The sequence below is a fragment of the Nyctibius grandis genome, chromosome 3 (genome assembly GCF_013368605.1).
Source record: "Nyctibius grandis isolate bNycGra1 chromosome 3, bNycGra1.pri, whole genome shotgun sequence".
NCBI lineage: Eukaryota > Metazoa > Chordata > Aves > Nyctibiiformes > Nyctibiidae > Nyctibius > Nyctibius grandis.
In genome coordinates, this window is record NC_090660.1 from 83,761,692 (window position 1) to 83,783,405 (window position 21,714).

The 21,714-nt window shown below is 36.0% G+C and overlaps 1 protein-coding gene across 3 annotated transcripts in view; it reads left to right on the top strand.

Annotated features, from left to right (window-relative positions):
• The window catches only part of WWP1 (WW domain containing E3 ubiquitin protein ligase 1), a 65,988-nt gene that overhangs the window by 32,707 nt on the left and 11,567 nt on the right, over nucleotides 1-21,714 (top strand). Inside the window, exons 4-16 of one of the 3 annotated variants that reach the window (XM_068395828.1) lie at nucleotides 1,176-1,300; nucleotides 4,105-4,242; nucleotides 4,340-4,406; nucleotides 6,548-6,729; nucleotides 9,799-10,147; nucleotides 12,234-12,329; nucleotides 12,817-12,991; nucleotides 16,308-16,362; nucleotides 16,456-16,540; nucleotides 16,639-16,767; nucleotides 17,687-17,759; nucleotides 17,850-17,921; nucleotides 19,282-19,370. In XM_068395828.1, the coding sequence (XP_068251929.1) occupies nucleotides 1,176-1,300; nucleotides 4,105-4,242; nucleotides 4,340-4,406; nucleotides 6,548-6,729; nucleotides 9,799-10,147; nucleotides 12,234-12,329; nucleotides 12,817-12,991; nucleotides 16,308-16,362; nucleotides 16,456-16,540; nucleotides 16,639-16,767; nucleotides 17,687-17,759; nucleotides 17,850-17,921; nucleotides 19,282-19,370 (1,635 nt within the window). The remainder of the gene's footprint in view (nucleotides 1-1,175; nucleotides 1,301-4,104; nucleotides 4,243-4,339; nucleotides 4,407-6,547; nucleotides 6,730-9,798; nucleotides 10,148-12,233; nucleotides 12,330-12,816; nucleotides 12,992-16,307; nucleotides 16,363-16,455; nucleotides 16,541-16,638; nucleotides 16,768-17,686; nucleotides 17,760-17,849; nucleotides 17,922-19,281; nucleotides 19,371-21,714) is intronic. The other 2 variants (XM_068395829.1, XM_068395830.1) reach the window with 2 other exon arrangements.

Sequence of the window (21,714 nt, forward strand, 5' to 3'; positions counted from 1 at the left end):
CTAGCACAACTACAGAGCTATCAGTATATTCACAGGGACCAGAGTTTCTGTTGAGGAGGCAGGTTTGATTTGACAGGATTTGGTGAGCTGATAGAAATGAGGTAATTTGGCATGCACAGTACAGCCAAACAAACTCATTCCATCATCAGTATTACTTACTTAGGTTCTTACCCTTATATATAAAGGTATTCTGTCCCCCTCTTCCTCTGGCTATTGGAACGGTATTGTTGCTTCAGTTGCCCAGTCTATTTGAGGATAAGTGAACTTTCTGGCTTACCAAATTTCCTTCGCTTCTATGGGTCTGCATGAGCACCAGCAATATATTCTCTGTATGTAGGTGTTTTTTTTTCTTTTCTTTGTTGAGCTGGTCTTTTATTAAGACTTCCATTAGAAGGCAGCCTATTCAAAATGCAAAAATATATTTGCTCATGGGTTTCAGCAAAAATGATCCATGTTGTCCAACAAGTTCAAGCGACTATAAAGCTAGCCCTGTTGTTGAGAGGGTGGAGGTTGTTTTTAGTATTGTTTTCATCAATGCTGATATAACATTCTGTATCCAGTACTGATGGATATGTGGCCTTCGACTTTTTGCAGTACAGTGGTTCTACTCCATTTTTCACAGCCAGGAGCACTCTTGTAGTACTAGACCCTATACTACAAATAATATTCTATTAACACTTTCATGGCAAGCTGACACCTGTTAAGTGGGTTCTTCCCGCTTGCAAGTACCTGATTGGTTGTTTTTCCCTTTTTTTTTTTTAATATTTAGTATTTTTCTTTCTAGTGACAGACAAATTACTTACCACCTTTTTCTCCACGTTTAATAATGCGAGTTTTTAGTTAGAATTCTGGAATAGCGAGGAATAAGTGAAAATATGTCTTTCATAAAGAAATTAAGATATATTTTATATAACTGAGATTTGAGCTTAGTGTAGGTTATTCTAATGCTCCTCACATGCTCCAGACTTTAAGTTTGATCTTAAGTATAAATATCATAGTGTTTGCAGTTCATGGTTAAAAACTTCCCCTTGCAGTACAAAAACTTCTTTCAGTTAATTAACATCAAGAAATACAATTAATATGAGAAAGTGAATTAAGTTCAAATACTCCTAATAACAAGAACAAATACTTTAAAATCTGTATATATTTTTTTTAAAAATGTATTTTATATGCAGGAATGTGACTCCACAGACTACGCTGGAATTTAGAGTGTGGAGCCATCACACTTTAAAAGCAGATGCTTTATTAGGAAGAGCCACTGTAGACTTGAGACAAGCTTTGGAAATACACAATAGAAAATGTAAGTTATCATGAAGGATATTTTGAGTAAAGTAGAATTATTATTACTAATCTATATATCAAACCGGCAACCAGACTACTAACTATACGTGCAATTACAACTGACTTGCAGTTGATGTCTTTACTTGTCTCTTCTAGAGATGTTTGTGCTATCAAGAGCAATTTAAATGTAACAATGGGATATAGTAATTTTGAAACAAACATTAGAGTATGAGTTACTACAAATCAAGTAAAAGTGGAAGTGATTAAACAATGTTTTGTGGCAAACTAATAACTAATTTGCTAGAAGATCTGTTTTAGACTTGGTAAAAAAAAAAAGTCTAAACTTTCAGAAAAGCCATCTATGTAATTTTTCATGTTTTCCTTCTCTGGAACCACTAATAGAAAAGCTGAATATTTTTCCCTCACAATTTAGCTGCCCAGAGAGCAGTAGGAACCACTGATTAATGAAAAAATTGAGAACTTCCTTTTAGTACATTAGAGATTATTTTGTTCTCTGTAACTTCTAATTTTAATTGTCTTTAATAGAATTAAAACAGGTCTTCGTTATCTAATTTGCTTTTTAGATTTTTTTTTATTAGTACAAGAAGATGGTGAATCCACACTTTAAATTCCACTCCAGAGTGGCAGTAGAATTCCAGCTAAACCAATCTCTAAGCTTTCTCACAAGTTAGATATACAAACCTGCAAGCTCTGTTTAGGGAGGTGGGGAGAAAGGAGAGCCAGAAAAAAGCCTAATTTTTCTGATTCTTATAGAAAATTGAAACAGGGTCCAAAATCAAGTGGGGTTTCTTCAGCAGTATTGTAAAGATTCTGCCCAGGATTCCATAGTTAAGCAGAAAAATTGCTTCATTTTTAAATTAAAAAAAAAACTGTCTCAGAAGAAACTGGGTTGTAATAGTGATTGCAAAAAAATAGTTAATATTTTAACTATTTCTAACAAAACAGTTAATATTTTATTACCGTAGATGCAGGGATGTAGGATCCAACACCTTGGCAAATTCTTTCAGGGAATAGTTGACTGATTTAGCTGTACATTGCACCAAAAGTAATTTATGTGCAGTGTTTCTGATGTGGGCAAGTCAGCAGTTTGACACACACTGAATTATCCAATAATTCAGTAGTAGAATAATCTGATTGGTGTCCTTCAGTCGTTCAGTTATTGATACCTAATCTAAAATGCAGCACTTGAAAGGCTCTTTACTGAAGAAAATGTAAAGGGGAAGTCCTCTAAATCCAGGAACTTCAGAATTAGTGCTGTTACTTTCTCCTGCTAAACACCACCAGTACTGAATTGCTGCCCACACCCCTCCCAGCTTTCTTGCTGGCTCAGCTGGATTACTGCCAACTGTTGATCTCGTTTGGGGACATAATGTTAAAATAGTAGAAGCTGAACCAATCACCCTTTGCAGAAACAATGATTTATAAACGTTAATTTAACAACTCAGCACTAGGCTGGTTTCTTCTTTCTCTTCTTTCAGATAGTACCATTTTCCAAATGCAGATTGCTAAATCAATAATTCTGTAGATTTGGGAGCCTTGTACTTGCTCCAGCGATTTAAAGTACTTCGAAATCCATTGTAATATAGCAGTGGGTGTCTGCTAGGAACTGCTGCAAAACTACACTGTAGAACCTGCTCTTTAAAGTAACAGCGTGGGGGTATCTGGCAATAGCTTATGGTAGCCTTCCCTGTTTTCATGTTTGTTGTTCATTTATGATATATGTTCAGAATGAAAAAAACAAGGAAGCACTTGTTTAGTGCATAGAAGTGCACAGTGAGCTTTAACTTTAGCTTGGAATGCTATCATATGGAGGGAAATATTGTGGTATATCTTCAAAAATTCATCTTTTAATCTGAGACCACAAATAGTAAAAGGCCTTAAGCGTTTTAATCTGATTAATGTGAGCTCATAGCTGACTGTGTTTGGATTTATGACATGTAGCTTTAACTGCTGTACTAGTAGTAGCTGATTTACAGAGAATTATGCAGCATCCACAGCATGTTTTACCTCCGGATTATGTATGTCTCTCTACAAATGTGTGTATTGCTTATCAGTCATACTGAATTCTTTTACTGCACCATGTACACGTTTTTTGGTGTATCTCAATTATCTCAAAGTTTCTTTCGGTGAAAATAGTTTCTGATTTAATTTTTGGTTATTTGGGGTATCCTCTCTGTTACTGTTTAGTCCTTGGAGTTGGGATCTATGAAAATGCGAGTAAGGATTTACTAAAAATAATTTTTAAAAATGAGGAAGGACTCTGTGCAGCCTTTGCATTTACTTCTTCCTCAAAGTGATGTTCTTTTCAGTTGTCTCTTAGAATTAGTTTTGGAAACTGAAATGAGAAATGAACATAAGCTGTGGTTGTAGAATGAGGTTCCCTGTGACTTATAATATTTGGGTGTATAGTTCAGAAGTTGTTTGACTTTAAGCCTTCTCATGTTATGTAAGTAGTGCATAATTTCAAAAGGGCTTAGTGGAAACAGCAAACCTGGGAAAATCATTAACAACAAAGTACTGAAACCATGTGGATCCTATAGCATATCTATAGAATATAAATAGCCAATTTATTTTTACAATAAACTGTGCTTTTACCCACAGCAGATGTAAATTTACACAGCTCCTTAGTGATTTCTATGTTGATTTGAATCATCTGAATATCTCTTATGTTCAGTTTTGTACAACTAAATATATGTATCACATATTTGTGTTGAAAGACTCTTTTAATGCTGTTTAGAATTTAATCTTTCCTGTATCCCTTCTCTCCTTCTCTCCCTCTACACACCCCAACTCCATTTTTAGTGGAGAAGGTGAAAGAACAGTTGAAACTTTCTTTGGAAAACAAGAGTGGCATGGTGCAAACAGGTGAACTGACAGTTGTGCTAGATGGTTTGGTTGTTGAACAAGAATCTCTTACAAATCTCAGTTCATCAGCAACCAGTAAGTTAAAATAATTAAATCAGACGCTAATATTTTGATCAAGATTTCAAACAGATATAATAGAATATTTGTGTTGAATTTGTTTCTTACTGTTCAGTAGAAGTTCAGCAGAATGGCGAGGCTGTGCATGAAAGCAGAGATGATTCAGCAAGAAGTACATCCAGGTTGGAATTTATTTTTGTGTTTTATCCTATATGAAGTATATAAGCAAATTTATCAGTTGAAATGTTTGGATTTGTGTTTTGTTTCTTTTTTTTTAAATTATTTTGAAGGGAATAGATTTTAACTGTCAAGCCCTAAATTATGTTACCACAGGTTTTAGAAACATTGCTTGTAGGATAATTACATAATTTAGCTTGAGAAGAATTAAATTTACAACTTTGTTCTTCCTCTGCTGATAGTCTGCTCTCCTCTACTTTATCATTGCCTCTTGGATGTCTAGTCCTTTGAACATAAAAATTCATCTGATTGGACGTCTACCAAATGCTGCAGGAGAGATTAGGGGAGCAGTGGTTTGGTTTGGTTTTATGTACTTATTCAATTCGTTTTCTTCTGCTGTTTAAGAACCGTTTCTATTCGTGTCTACCAACTTGTTGCAATGTACCATCTGAACGGAAGGAAGAAGAAAAAAAAGCCTAAATTACTTCTCCCTCACCCAGTTTCTTTTTAAGGTCGTGATCAGGAAGTTGTTTAAGAGACTTGTATTGAGTTTAGGAAGCAGAATTGAGAACACTGAGGCAAAGGGGTTGCCTGCCTCAACCTGAAGTCGCAAGAAAAAGGCTTTGCGATCAATTTAGAGCTTCATTCTTGGCTTCTCTGTCTTTATACCAGTTCAAGGACTGCCTGGAGAGAAGTAGGAGTAGATTGTTTGCCCCCTCACCACTAGTGAGTCAAATAGGTCAACATTCAGATCAATTTAATGATACTGGCCTGCTCAGTTACCTTGCAGTGAACCCCTTTCCGTTTAAGTTCTTTACACACGATGGACTGAAAAAACATACAGTTTTGAGTGGCAGGGACAGATTTGTCCTTGTATGTTCAACTTGATTCTTTTTTTGGATATGTGGGTGTTTGTCTGTCTTCCCCTGTGGGTGCCCAATATGAGGGAGTGAGGATAAAAAGTTGCTTCTCCTTAGTTTTCTTTAGAGAGGTTTGGAGCTGTTGAAAGTGATTTGAAACCCATCTGCATGCCATTTTGAAATATTGGTAACAATCATTTGTTTTCATACAGCTATTGTTGCTGGAGGTGTGGCTTTTACTGGGATCTTGCTCTTAATGTTGATGTTTTGATTACAGCAGTTTTCCATACAACTATCCATCAGTTTTGATTTACAGTTTTAAAATTAAGAGATGAAGAAAAGTTTTAAGATAGCTTATGTGCATATCTTTAGGAAGCAAATTGGGTTTGTAGTCTAGAGTTGAAAAGGAATACTACTTTAGTTGTGTGTTTATACTACTCCTTTGGAGTTGGGTAAGGTAGCATAGAAATGCTGCTTCTTCCTTTCTTACTCTGCAAAGTGGGACTTCTACCAATTCTTACGTTTTTTTGTCATCTTTTTAACTTCTCTTTAATTTTTAGCCTCTACTGCTTGAGAAGATGGGGAGTTGGCATTGAATGTAATTTTCACAATATGTGTCTCTGGTGGGTGGCTTTAAGCATTTTGGGATATATTTAAGTAAAAAACAGTGTAATTAAACAAGACTTTCCATTCACAAGCCCTTACACTACATTTATTTCCATATGTCCTTGTAAACACAGAGCTGCCTGTGTATATCTGTCCTCACAATGTCCCATCCTGCCTATGCATAGAGAAGCTCATGTTATTTTCCTTTTACTGAGGGAGACTTTTGTTACTTTCTTACGTTATGACTAGAATAATTTTTGGAGATACAACAAACAGAACCAATTGTTCCACTTGCTTAATGAGAGAGAAAGTTTTCCTTCTCATAGCTGCACTTTGGAAGGGTCCCTAAGGCAGTTTTGGAAGATGTGGCAGGCACATCAGTCTGCCCAACTCAATTCTAATATGTCGTTACAAGTAAAAGATGAAGTGGAAATGGAAAATCTTACCTGTTTTAAGTATCTGAAATCCTCAAAACCAAAATTTGCCTTTTGTTCCTTAGTTGTTTTGGTCTTGCACTTGACTGTTATCTAGGCTGCAAACATTGTGTTATAAACTGTTGTAATTTACTTTCATTTCTTTATTTGTTTCTTTAGCGTGATTTAGTATAGGATTTGGTTTAGTTGCATAACTGTTAACATGTTGCTTGTGGTAAGCTAAAATGATCTTTTATTTTTACCAAGATCTGCTTGTGACATTTCTAATGGGATAGATAATCAAGTACCTTCCAACTCTGTAGTAGAGAACACGTTCTGTGTAGAAGCTGTTAATGGAGACAGCACACCATCTCCTACTCACGTTGCAGCCAGACCCAAAAATACACCAGTACCAAAACCACTTGCAGCTCAGCCTGTCAACAGCACTGGTAAGAATGGGAATGGTTGAAATGTGTCTGAAGTTGAGCCACTTTTTCTGTACATTTTTTGTTAGATTTCAAAAATACTGAAAGGATGTTTCTGGGCTTGAATTTATAATCTTGTGTGTCCACTTCTGTGAATTTTTCTGGAGTAGATCTATTCTTAAATGTACTAACTTTCATGCTTTCCCATCAGTTCTCTTCTCTGATGAAGATGTAAAGCATCCAAAACTTCCATCTCTCTGTCCCATATTACTGATTGTCTGGAGGAAAAAATCACATTTCTTTCATAATTAATTTCAGTAACTATAGTTAAGATTCTTTTGCCATTAGATAAATCTGATTTTTAGTGCTGTCAGGGAACTGCTGTGCTCTGAGTTGAGATGTGTTGCAGACTCTCCTTGCCTTCCATTTTTTCAAAAGGTATGCTGTTTCAAAACAGATATTGGCAAATACTAAATTTCATTTCCCTCTTAAATGCAAAAATATTGATTATGACTACAAGTAACATTTGGTACAGTAAAACAAGTGAAAAGAAAGTATTTTTTTATTTTTGTTCCTCTGGCAAAACTTTGCATCTAATGATGACTGCTTTCTAAGCACTTTTGGCCTTTTCTCAGCTGTTTGAGAGAGATTACAGTGACAGCAGAGGAAAAAGATGACCTTAAATAGAAAGAAAGCTGTTAAACGGTAGAACAGAGACTGTCAAACTTTCTGTTATAGAGTGGGAAATGCGGGTATGGTGGGAAGATAGCAGAAACAATTATGAACTTTAAAAGCCAATAATTAATTAGGCCTTCTGTGAAGCTTTTTTCCATTTAGAGAACTTGAATTTGATTCCTCTCTCTTTGCAGTTGAAAGCCAGAGGGCATATATATATTATTTAGGCGTTGCTCCCTTTTTCTTCAATAGCAGAGATATCCATTTAAAGTCTGTATTAGGATAGGGTAATTGCAAAAATAATTGATTTGTTCAAATAGTAATATTGATGAAATCATCACTGAGCTTGCACTGAGGCACTGATGTAACAGTTTTCAACTACTGTACCAGCTGGTGGAGACGTTTTTTAGGCAAGGCATAAAACAGGTCTCCAGCATTTGTTGATGACGGCCTTTTTCCCCCACTGTTGTGCTTAGCAGGATTGTAATTTCATGTGGTGGTGCCAGAATTACTGCTTTAGATCTAATTTGTGAGGTAATTGGCTGATGTAGTGTTTTATAGATCTGGTTTGGAGATCAGCTTACTAAAAGAGCTGATGATTTGTCAGTTATTTTGTTTCCGACTTCATTATGTAATCCCATTCACTCTTTCATGTGGATGAATTGAATTTTTTTTTTAATGAAAGCTGAAATTTCAGTTGGCTTTTTTCCTATTTAAGTAAAATTGTTGCTAGTTAAAGCAGAAGTTTGAAGAAACTTGATCAGATTGTCTGTAGTTATGATTTTTTTTTTTTTAACGTCATGCTTTACATTTGCTTGGAATAATACAGAGTCTTGACGTGTCTTACTATAGTTAACCTGTTTTGTGTGAGCTGGAAGTAGTGATGTATTACCCTGGAATAGTTGTGTTCAAAAAGCAGTACCTTTACAGATCTTACAAATCTGCTGCTGCCTGTAAAATCATACTTATCATTATGCATATCAAGAAAATATTTATAGCCCAGTGATAATTCCTTGAAGAAACTGGCACGCTAATTTAAATACATTGCTGGTGACTGTTTTGTTGTTTGTAATTCTTTGACCTGCTTTTCTGACTATGTGGGAAAGCAAGAAATTGCTGCTATTATATAGATATTGCAAGTAGTAAGTAGAATCTAGCTGGTTTTTTATGTCTAAGAGTGTTAGATGGAATTAAAGTAAATGAACTCTTTAAAATGATGGAACAGCATTTTATAGGCACTTATCTAAGGTTAAATTTTGCAAATCTGTATCAATAAGGTTATGAGTATAGAGCAATTGTATTTGCCCAGTTCTTAGAATTGTAAGCTGATAGTACGCTGTTAGAGAAGTACTTGAAGTCTATGTTGCATGTTATATTTAGTCTTGTGGAAAAATAGTTCCAGCTCTAGAAGGGCTACAAACTGATGAGTTTATAGAATTGTCACTGTCTGGTGTTGATTAGTGGCACAGAAAATGAAAGCTCTGAATGATGTTGCACTGCTTTTAATAGGGCCTTGACTTTTAATGGGGGTGCTACAGACTACCGTACCCGATTTCGCTTGTCTAAGGCAAGATCTTTTTGTGCTGAGATACTGTTCTGTTAAGCTCTACAGGTGACTGGTTTTGTTGTATTGTTTGCCAAGTGGGCTTGGGAGTAATAAAGTCGTCTTAGCCCCCTTTTCCTGCTAAATCCATACCTGCTTTGAACCTTTTATGCAATTGTGCTTGGTTGAGCTGGATGACATTTGTATTGTTCTTTAAAAGACAGAAATTGATTTACTTTGTGATTCTAAAGTAATTTTCTTCAGTCATTGAACTACGTAAATAACGTTAGCCAAATACTAATTTTTATATTTTAATCCTGCTTTTGGAGGGGGGATTTTTTTTCGAAATCACACACAGGAGGTTTTTGCTTAATTGTAGGTTTGTGTACCTCAACTCTGAAAAAGGAAAAAAATAATCTGTAAGAACTGCCTCTTAGTTTTCCATATTTCATGTAGTTATTTATCTCTTAATATTTTTCTTTTGTGTCATACTAATCAAGATTCTTTTTTCAAGTTGATACAAGTTCAAAGTTTCAAAGCAAATAAAGCAGTACTGTTTTCTGAGAAGCAGATGGGTACCTTTTGCTAATCTAAAGAGTAAGATACAATGTTGAGTTGACCAAGATATGCAGAAACTAAGAAATTACCATAGTAGGGAAGTACAGAGAATGGCTTGCAGACTAAGTTTTAATTACAGTTTTAACTGAGGCAAGTGCATTGTGACTTTTTGTCATCTTGGACAAAAATGCTGCTTATGGCATATACGTGCAACTTAAACATATTCCTTCTGTGTTGTTTACTCCAAAAGTTGGTCATTTGAAAAGCAAATCTCATCAGATTCTGGTACTCAAATGTTCTTGTTTCCCATTTCTCAGTTAATGGCGAGTCATCTGCCTCTGCACCAGAAGCTGGTAATTCTTCTGTCTCTGAGGCTCCGATAGGTTCAGTCGAAGCTCCCATGTCTTCAGATTGCACTAACACTACAGCAGAACCTCAGTCAACAACAGAAGCAACTAGCTGTTCTGAAAGCCACACTTCTACATTACCTGTTGTGTCTGCTGGACTAGAACCTACAGCTGCAACAGACTGTGCTCAGCCTAATGTTAGAAACAGTACAGCAGCAGATGCAGCAAAACCAAGGGAATCTTCCTCCACCTCAAGTGCATCTGCAGAACCTGTAAGACAGCAGCCTGGTAGTGCCAGTACAGAACCTTTGCCACCAGGGTATGTGGGCTGGATTTTAATGCTATAATTATGTTTTGTCTGAACATGCATATAGAGAAACAGAAATGTAATTCTGTACTGGGATTGCCAAATGCAGGTCAGTTGGCTGAGATGGGGTTATTTGATCTAAAATGGGTTTTGTACTGCTGCTATAAGTGGCTAGTAGCTCTTGCCCCAGAAAGTAACAACTGATAACTGATTTGCTGAGACAGTATTGTGATCTAAATAGACAAACTCTTGGGCATTACAGATGTGAAGACTTTTCATTTGATATACTCAAACTTATTTGGGTCATAATTTGTTACTCCTTTGGTTCTTAAACTATGAGAATGTTGTAGGGACCAAAATATAGAGAAGTGAAAATTAGTAAAATAGTCTAGAAATACTTGTAGGTGCTTGCTGTGTAATGAGAGCAATAATGTTATAGATAAAAATATAGATTTGAAGTGTATGTATGTGCTCAGAATAGCTAGAAACTTTTAATTTTACTAGACTGTTAGAAACTACTTCTATAGTCCTAAACCTTAAATGCAAAATTAAAGATGTGCTTAGACTTTAAATGAAAATATAGTACATGCTCAAATATATATATAGATCTTAAAATTGTTTTATAGATGCTTTCATGTTTGGGTGAAAAGATGTCTTCAGTAACTAATTGGAAATACTGACATTTCTGTAATATTCTAAGTATTAACTATTTTGGCATTTTCTGAACACAGAAATTGTTTCTTACCCAAAGTGTATATACCTTGCGTCATTGTAGCTGATCTTTCAGGGAGCCTGTCTTGTACCTGCTCCCTCTGAAGGAGGTTCAGTAAGTTATTAGTGACACTTCACTTGAGTTTCTGCAGTTGGATAAACATGAAAACAAGCATCTAAAAAGACAGAAATATTGTATATATATTGTTGGGGAAGAGTTACAAAGTTTTTAATTTGCAGATGCCTTGACAATGGAAGCTCTTTATAGGTGGGAATTCCTGTGGTCATGCCCCCTCCACACATGCTTTTTTTTTTTTTTTTTTTTTTAATTAATTACATGCTTTCTCATTGAGGACAAGGTCATGAGTTCCGGGCATAGTGCACACTGTGGTCAAATGCATTTCTTCATCATTCCTCCCTGATCACGTTTCTGTTGGGTTTTTTTTTTGTGTCCTGCCCCCCCCAGGCTAGTTGAGTCTCCAGTATGTTTAGCCCTAGTGACTCTGTAACATGCTGCTGCTCCTCTCTTACCTCCTTGTAATCTTGGCATTTAACCTCTTGAACCGCAGAAAACATTTTGTAGGAGTTTTATAGGATACTCTGTAATAGTGAGGAAATGCACGTCAAATCCTACGAGTAGCAGGCAAGGTGTTCTGCCTACGATTTTAGGAGCAATTGATTACGTATATAAGAAAAACAAACATATATCTAATGCAAGCAAGGGCTTCAGCTTTTTGTCTAACATTTATCCTGGTTTCCTCTCCCATTTATAAATACTTTTATTGCGTTATGGCAGTTCTCAGCAGCATCTGTCCATCTTCGATGTAAGTTTGCTTTGCAACTAAAACTGAAGAAATAATCCCGAGGGATATCAGAGAATTTACCAGGATGGGAAATAGAAACACAGGAAAACCATCTGATAGCACACATTTCAGATTCACTCTGTAAGATCCTGTTGCTTGTTGGATATAGGAAACAGTGCTTCAAAATGTAAACTCCTTTTTTTTTTGAGAGGCATGTACTTGGAAATGCAAAGAATGCATCTCCAAACACTTTTTGAATGAGGTTGTTTTAGCATCCAAGCCTTGAGCAGATAATTAATGTACTTTGTTTTCATATATCTTAAATAGAATTTGAAAATGCTTGTGAATATTGATGTATACTCATTTTATGTACCAAGTCCCTTAAAGACGTTTTTATGGTGATACCAGTTCAGATAGGAAGTAACTGATATGTATTGTAGTGTGAGTTCTCTTTGCTGTTTTAGAATGAGTTTTGGATCATAGCATTTTCATTCAATACCAAGGTACTTTTTTGGCTTAGTGGGAAATAAGTCCTAAGGAAGCATTTTCACCTTGACCTACATGAAAGTCTTTTTGTCTTGAAGGTGGGAGCAAAGAAAGGATCCTCATGGTAGAACCTATTATGTTGATCACAACACACGAACTACAACATGGGAAAGACCACAGCCTTTACCTCCTGGGTAATGTAGACTTTTGATTTAAATATGATAAAAGGTATACGTTGCTTATTCTGATCGCTTGTTCAAATACAGTTACTTAATTATTTTGTTCTTCCTTTAAAATGTAAGCATTAAATAATGGCGTATTTGATCACCTTTATTTACATGGCACCACTAGGTGTAGTGCACTGATTCCAAACCTCAGATTTCCAGGCAAAGTGCTTTCTGTGAAACCCTCCAAGATTGCTTATGGCCACAGGAGTTTACAAAGTTAAAAATGAGGTGACAGAGAACTAAGCATACTATTGCTTGAAGTCTGTGTTTGCTCAATGTGATTGTCTTTCTACTAATAAAGCTGGGGAGTGCTTTTGTGTACTTCAGAAATTTAACTCATGCCTGTGACTCCAGTACTTCATTCAAGTACTGTCTAGGAATTTAGTGTAAAGAGAAAACTAGTTATGTAATATTACTGAAAAACTTAGCTGTTAACATTTGTGTTTCTTGAAAGCTGGGAAAGAAGAGTTGATGATCGTGGGAGAGTTTACTATGTTGACCACAACACCAGAACAACAACATGGCAGCGACCAACAATGGAATCAGTCAGGAACTTTGAGCAATGGCAGTCTCAACGGAATCAACTGCAGGGAGCTATGCAACAATTTAACCAACGATACCTCTATTCGGTAACTTTTTCATAAAATTCAGAAATTAGTAGAGAGGTGTAGGTATACTTTTTGTTCTTTAACTTTTTCTAAAGTTAAATATAAATAACTATTCAACTACATGTATTACGAGACGTCTGGCATCAGTAATTCAGATTCTGATTCTGTTGAAAAATGTTAACAAAAATCTTCCTTAAAGGCAAAAAGTACTCCCTTCTGAGTCTGTTCCCTAACTTGAGCCATGTGTACTGCATGATACTTAGGACTTTTAATGGCAGTAGTGAGAGGTAAAACTAAAGCAGTCCCTTAACTGAAAAGGAACATAAAAGCTGAGTTATGGACATTTTGAACATTTAATGGCCTTCAGAACTGTTTTAGTGATTCATTCATTAGTACAGGTGCCAATTCTTTTACTTTGAGCTCATTTTGAAGCTTATGTATCTGGTTCAGATCTGGAATTTGTGCTTTTCCATTTCTCTCAGATAGTTGCTCATTTACTTCTGCCTGAAGAAAATATCATGAGTAGCTTCAAAGAAGATATTTCTTGAGACAGATTTTTCCATCTGTGACTGGATAAATAGGATGGTTGCTTTTTCAGAGTTGAGAATGATGGTGCCTGCATGTCACTGTCACTCTAAACAGTCCACTTTAAGAATTGTGCTTGGTCTCTTAAAAAAAATCCAATTCCAGAGACTTTGTAAGTGATACGTAGCAAAGATGGAGTGTTTTAAAGAAGAAACCACTGAAGTACAAGTCTGAAACAGCTTCATTGGACTAGGATTCTGTGCATCTGCATTTGCTTTGAATTTGATGGACTTTGTTCAGGTAGCCCTCTGAAGTAAAGCATGCTGCAGTATTCTTACATGTAACAGTTCTTAGACCCTCATTATCTAATCAGACATTATATGTCATCACTAGCAATAGCAGAAACATGCATCATCACTAATTTTCTTAACTCCTGGAGCTGTGCATCAAAGTCATTTTATCTTACACAATTAGAGAAAGATAGAATGGTTGAGGTTGGAAGGGGCCTCTGGAGGTCATCAGGTCCAACCCCCCTGCTCAAGCAAGGCAACTTAGAGCCAGTTGCCCAGGACCATGTCCAGACGGCTTTTGATTGTCTGCAAGGATAGAGACTCCACAGCCTCTCTGGGCAACCTGTGCCAGTGTTTGGTCATCCTCACAGTGAAAAAGCACTTCCCGATGTTCAGAAGGAACCTCCTGTGTTTTGGTGTGTGCCCATTGCCTCTGATCTTGTCACTGGGCACCACTGGAAAGAGCCTGGCTCTGTCCTTTTTGCACCCACCCTTCGGGTGTTTATACACGTTGGTAACTTTTAATGCAAATCCAAGAATCACAGCTGAAACATATCAAGCCAAGATCTCTAGCTGAGAACTTCCTATACTTGGGCACTATTTTGATCAGTTGCATAAACATCTAAGGAAACTCACTTTTCCTGATCCTAAGATTTATTTTGTTTTGAGCTACATTTATTCTCTTAGAGAACAATATATTTTTTTAAATTAAATTATGTTCCTTTCTTCATTTAATGATAACTCTTACTGAAAACCACGGACTCATTTCTTAAAATGTCCCATCTGACCTTAGAATCATTAAATTAGGGATTGTTTGTGAGACAGAATGTACTTGAAGGAAGAGAAAAGATAACTCGACTGTTTGCATCCTATTTGCATCTCTTTATAATTCTATATTCTAAATAGTGTATCAGTTGCATACCTAGAAGTCACATTTTGTTGGGGGAAAAAAATTGAAATTATGTTGAAAAAAGTGGAAATGCTTTTTTTTTTTTTTTTACTTTAGAGCTGCTGTATACTTTTCTTCTAGAATTGTTATGGTCAAACTACAGCTAAGTTTTCTTCCTCTGGTGACATAACAGGACTCTGCCTATAAAGCAGTATAAAGCAGTTTATAAGTGAGACTGTAATTTATTTTAATGTATTTTTTGAGAAAAGGTGAATTAATACTTCTAATGAGTAAGAGAATGGTTCAATTACCTTGAATGGTCAAAGCTAAACTATGTGAAGGAAGAAAAATGGATAGGATATTGTTATTTTAGTTACTTTTATTTTTACCTGGGTTAATATATTGTACTCCTTTTGATATTGAATCTGGCTCATTCTATGCCACTGCCTAGTGTTGCAGTGTGTTCTGTTAAATATATATTACCTAGCGGCCACACACACCTTGGATGCATTAAGAAGATCGGAAATCTCTGAATCGTGCCACCATTCAGTTCTTTGGCAGACAGCATTTTCAGTTGTGCGCTATTCTTTTTATACTCACCACAGAGAAGTCTTTGGTTACAGGGTCATTGTGACTGTATAGTCTCCAAAAGCAGAAAAGGATAACTGCATTTGCTGCTGAGATAGTGGTGTCTATCACCAGCTACACCTAGTAGCTGGTGGCCGCAACAAAGAGGCAACTTGATTTTGAATGTACCTATTGCATTTTCTTCTGATTCTTGCTCTGTTTCTGTTTCACAGGAAAAATATTGTAGCTTTTTTTGCCTGAGTTTGCTGTTGTAAACTCTTAAGTGGATTTGAGATTTTTGGATTGCAAATGCTATATAAAGCAGTATTAGCAGCAAGGTGATCCTTAAATTTTAGGGAGTGGATGCTTTAAGTTATGAATCAGAGCATGGATCCTGCAGTCTGGGGGATTTCTGCCTTTTGCATTTTATTTTTCCCATGCTTTATATTCTTGGGAGCTACTGGGGGACTTCTGCAAGGTTGCAGTATATTATGAGCTTAATATGGTTTTACACAACAATTTAATCTGATTTTTTTACCTTTTTTTGTTCCTTTTAACCTTACTATATATTGATATAATTTTAACCATCCACATATTTTAATGAATGCAGCTGCATTTGCAAAGAATGACAAAATCTGAAAATAGCCAGACATCCAGGGAAGACATCATGTATTGAGGAAGCACAAAACACTATGTTGGCAGTAATCACTATACTTGGAAATATTTATTACGGTAAAGCATGTTCTTAAGCAAGAACATTGTGTTTATCTGCTTAGACATGCTTCCACAAAACTTCTGTGAACTGTACATCTTTAAGAGCACTGACTTTCTCAAGTTTGCTGTAGGAAGGGAAAGGGAGGGTACATTGGCTTGGAAACAGTGGAGGCAAGTGCACAAATCATGTCTTATTATCACATAATGTATGTTTCTTCACAAAAGCAGACTAAAATGACATGATTTTTTTTCAGAATGGACAGTCTTCAGAACTAGTGGTTCTTAAAACACATTAAGGAAAAAAATATTAATAATATTTGTCCTAACTGAATGTCGTCTTGTTTTTAAATAGGCTTCGATGTTGTCAGCAGAAAATGATCCACTTGGGCCTTTACCACCAGGTTGGGGTAAGTTAATTAACTGTTGATTTCAGGAAGAGACAGTTACAGAAATTTGGAATGCAAATGTTGTATAGTGGGTTTTTTCTTTTTTCCCCCTAGAAAGGAGAGTGGATTCAAATGATAGGGTGTATTTTGTAAATCATAACACAAAGACAACACAGTGGGAAGACCCTCGAACTCAAGGGTAGGTGTGTATATTGACTGTGCAGATAAAAAGGTCTTGCTTAATTCTTATATGTCATGATATGGGGGAAAAATTACTGTCTGCAATTTCTTCTGCAGTTTACAAAATGAGGACCCTCTTCCAGAGGGCTGGGAAATCAGATATACCAGAGAAGGCGTCAGATACTTTGTTGACCATAATACAAGAACCACCACCTTCAATGATCCTCGTACTGGGAAATCTTCTGTGTAAGTGAGAAATTAAATATGTTTTTTAATGTTTTAACTTGTTATAGTTTAATGAGGAAGTCTTCTCATACTAGAAAACAATCTATACTTTTAGCTGGAATTGAGCACTAAATTATGAACAAACTGTTGTCCTGCAAATTTAATCTATTTTTAGGCTTTAATTGTTAGTTTATCTATAACACACTTTGCTGTACTGCTCTAAGGTTCAATAGCTTTTATACACTTTTCAAATACCAAGGTTGTAATTGTTTTATAAATAGAGAGGGGAAGTGGGGTAAACTTGAATACTCAACTAATGTAACTAATAGTTACGTTTTTAAAGAAACAGCAAGTGATTGTAATGAGTATTGCTTATAGTTACACACCCTCTAGCAACATTAATGTCTAAACAAAGTAGTTCTAAATACTTTCCAAAATTTTACGTGCAAATATTTTTTAAAAATAGTTTAATCAGAAGTATTTGACCCAACCTATGGTGGCTGTCCTAATGTCTTTTATGTAGGATAGGGTTTATGTCTGATGACTTTTCATTCAAAGAGCCTATAGAGTATTGTAGTGGAAATTCCTTCATAGTTCCACAAGCAGCTGAATTTATGAAGCCTAATTTAGCAGTCTTTCTGTCAGTGAAGACAATAAATTAGATGTCTCTCCTTTAGCTGGCTTGTAGTTTTTACAAGATTGATAGGGATTTGAAAACCTCTAGATCTCTACTTTTCTCTCAAATTTGGTAAATTGGCTAGCATCTTAAACAAAAATAAGGGGGGGGAGGAAGACTGGCTGACCATCAACTACGTTTTGTTTCTTATCATATCTTATCATAATTTTTGTGTACTTTTGAAATCTACGTGCTGTTGTTTAGCATTGAAAGTACTGTTTGATGTCTGTACGGTTGATCTATCTCAAATATATTTCCTTACAGAAATAAAGGGCCACAGATTGCTTATGAGCGTAGCTTTAGGTGGAAACTTGCTCATTTCCGTTACTTGTGTCAGGTACTGATTAAGTAATTATTTACTTTTTGAAACTATTTGAATTTACATTTATATGTGCTGCCTTTTAATGTTATTGCCTTATGATTACAGTCCAATGCACTGCCAAGTCATGTGAAAATCAATGTATCCAGACAGACTTTGTTTGAGGATTCCTTCCAGCAAGTAAGCCTGCAAAGATTGTTGGGTTTGTTTATCAAGACAAAGCCTAAGAACAAGAATGGCCATAGCCAGTTCAGACTAATGGTCCTTCAGGCACAGTAATCTTCCTCTGGTATTAGCCAAAAGGGGATTCTTAGGGAAGACTGTAAGAACAGAAGTCACGTATATAATACTTCTACTAAATGATCTTTCAGCTCCCAACTGTTTACAGTTGAAATGCTTCTTGAGCTTGATGTGGTTTCTGGGTATTTAATAATCCTCAAGGGGCTTCTCTTCTCTGAGCTTGCCTGTGCTCCTCTTGTGAACTTTTTGCATCTACAGCATCCTGTGGTAGAGTTCCATAGCTTAACCACATTGCATACTGTATTAACTTAACCACATCAGATTTGCTTTTCTGATTCCTGTGTGGTTATATACATTACAAAATGTTGTTTTCTCCAATTAAAATGGCGGGTGTCCTGCTTTGTCCTTCCAACATCAAATCTGTGTAATTGAAGCTTACAGTTCTTGAGCTCTTACAGTCTGCAGCCAACCTATCTTCCTTCCTTCTTTCTCTATAACAATGAAAATTCTTGCTGCTGTCATCACATCAAAACCTCTTGGGAGGGATTCTTTATAAGTAAAAAGTATATTATTAATTGTTGGGGTCCGCACGAGGAAAGAACTACAGCACACCAATATGGTGCTCTAGTAGCTTCTTTATTTTGGTTAACACACACTTTTATAACCTACATACTCTCTTATGTAACGGTTACACACTAAACTATTGGCTACAAGTATTGTCCATAATCTGGCTGCGTGCCACCTCTACTGTTCTAATTGGATACTTACTATAAACTTAAGCAAGCCACATCCCTATGCTTTCTTGCTATCTCATGCTGTTACATAACAGTGTACTGGTGTGTTCTCTCTATAACTTTCCCACGGTCCAGGCCCCTACAATTAATCAAAGTATATTACACTTATTTTGGATTAGAGTAAATTACTTTTTTAAGTGATTTGCCTAACCCCAAAAATCTGTAATATATCAGATGAAATGTCTTTTCGCCTGTTTTCCCTTAATGATAGTGAATGCCTTAGGAAGAGTGTAAGAATAGGGCAACCATGTAGTGATACTTTCCAGATATGCTGTCCTACTTGCTAGCAGTCTGCTGTTCAAGGATTTTAAGTCTGAGTTGATATTTTTGCATGCAGTTCATTGATTGCATGTTCCATGAGATGGTCTAACTGCTTGTCAAATCTGTGTAAACCTTTGACATATATGGCATTTCTATATAAATTAAATAAAATCTGAAGAAGAAGCAGCGATTGTATTGACAGTTCATAATTTATAACTTATTATTTTTTTTTGTTTTTTTGATAGATTATGGCATTAAAACCCTATGATTTGAGGAGAAGATTATATGTTATATTCAGAGGAGAAGAAGGATTGGATTATGGTGGCTTGGCAAGGTAAAAGAAAATTTGTTTAAAATAGTTTTTATTTTTTGAATAGCACTCTAACTTTGATTTCTAATGTCATTCTGTTGGCAAAGAAACTGCTTGCTTTTGCAGTCTGACCCTGATTACCTTTTTAGCTCCCCTTAATGTATTAAGGAGGTGGAACTGCTAGCACTGTCTGTTGTTATGGGTTATAACCTTGCATTAGTAAAACTGTGGTCTCAGTTGTTCAGTTCCTTCACAAAGGCTGATGGTTAAATTGGAATTTTTTAATGCCAGTTAATCGCTCTAGGCTGAGTTATTGCAGAAACTTTCTATCAGAAAGTTCCACTTTCCTGGAAGTGGGGACTGTGGAAAAATAAAGTGTTTTGCTTATTTGGAAAAAAACCAAGCAAACACCAGGTTGGGGCTGATATGAACAGACAGAATATAAGCAAGAGGAGAATAATGCAGGCATGAGGTAACAGCAGACAAACAGACTATGTAGGCTGTGCAGGAATGCAAAACAGCTAGACTACAAGTTTTTCTAGAATCTGAAGTGGAATTCGGAGGGAAAATCTGGTAACAGGAAGATCATAAAGTGCGTTTCATCTGTTGACCATACAGAAGACAATGACTGACTGCCAGTTACTTGACTGAAATGTTACTATTAGGATGAAAATTTCAGTACTACTGCAGATCCAGGGAATTAGAAGTAGTCATAGGTGATAGAATTTTTCTTGTTTGGTTGTTTTTTTTAAGGTAAAGGTGTTCTGTTTTGTTTTTTTTTTCTTGGTTGTCTTTCCATACACAAAATGTATAGTATTTGTACGTAAGGAAGCTTGCCTCTGAAGGTTGAGCTTCTTTGGATATGTGGGTGGTTAGGCTTCTGAATTACAATATCTGATAGGCTTTTGGGGGGTGACTGCAGGGAGGAATCCAATTTTTGCTTTGCATAGGTTTTGTTTGCTTGGGGGCCCTATCATGGTGGCCCTAGGCATAGGAAGGGAAACAGGAGAGTTCAAGTAATCTGTTCCAGAGAAACAAGTATTCCAAAGAAATTATGTTAGAATAATTTAACTGAAGAGTGTTAGTCACAGAAAGTAGCAGAATAAATAAATAAATAAATAAATAAATAAATATGTGTCGTATAGTTTCGGCATTTTAGGAGTAAGTCTTGCCCAAGATTTTGTACGTGAAATTAAAAATCAGCAAGGATCTCACTGTAACGAGCTGAGAATTTTTAAGTGACACTGAGTAAGTGTTCATGTACTGACTTGCTAATGTAATACTACATTTATACAAATATAGAAAGCTGATGCACCTGATTTATCACTTATCTCTCAGCAGCCTAAACTCAGTGTTCCCTCCAGATTTTTACCTTGTGTTTAGCAGGACCAATCTAACACTATGTCCTGTGGCTAGTTCTAGCTGTTCATGTGAAAAATTTATTGCTTCTGCAAACTTCTTGTTGATGACTGATGTCTTTGATTCCTGTTGTTATCTGGCTTTGCTCTAATTTAAATGCCTATTAAATCTGATGCTTCTATGCAGAGTTAATATAATTGTCTCAGTATAAAAATTTCATACAACATTCTTGTGCTTATTAAAAGATGCACAGAACCCTGTTTGGGTTATCATATCCTAGCTACCTTTCTCAGTTTATTCTTTCTGCTTGGTTGGAAGCGTATTGTAGCGAATCATGATCCATGACTTGAATTTCATAGAACTCAAGTAAATACAGGGATAAAAAAGATGCCTCTTAAATGTGACAGCTGAAAGGCAGTCAGGATGGAATTCAGTCCCTGCAGTTATTATAGGACAGACTTCTAGCTTTTTTTTGCAGCTTTTCCCTAAGCCTGGTTGTTCAGTTGCAAGCTTTTAGGGCCTGATACAAAAGCTCCTGAGTACATACAACTGCTTCTGAGGTGTCTGATTATATGCAAATACTATAAAGCAACAAATATTTCAAAAATCAGGTATCCTAACACTGAAATACCAGATTCCATTATTATTTCAGGTCAGCTGAGTTGGAAACTATGAAAGCACTGAATAACATGTATTAGTTAAACCTCAACAAAAATATATTTTTACGTTGTCATGTCCTGTGGGCTTAACTGATGCACAGTAATTTGTTAAACCACAGTAACTGTGTGTGTTCTGCTGTCAGATTGGGAAAGCAAATAAGGTGTGCTGTGGTTTGAGTTTTTTTGTTTTGTTTTGTTTTACCTAGGTTGTTTATAATAAGCACTGCCCATGGAATAATCTGTAATTTTTTTGAATAAAGATGTATGAGTTGTATACAGTAAAGCAGGCGTGAGGAGGATAAGTACCGTGTACTGATTGAGGCAAGGACTCTGTAGGCAAAAATGTTACT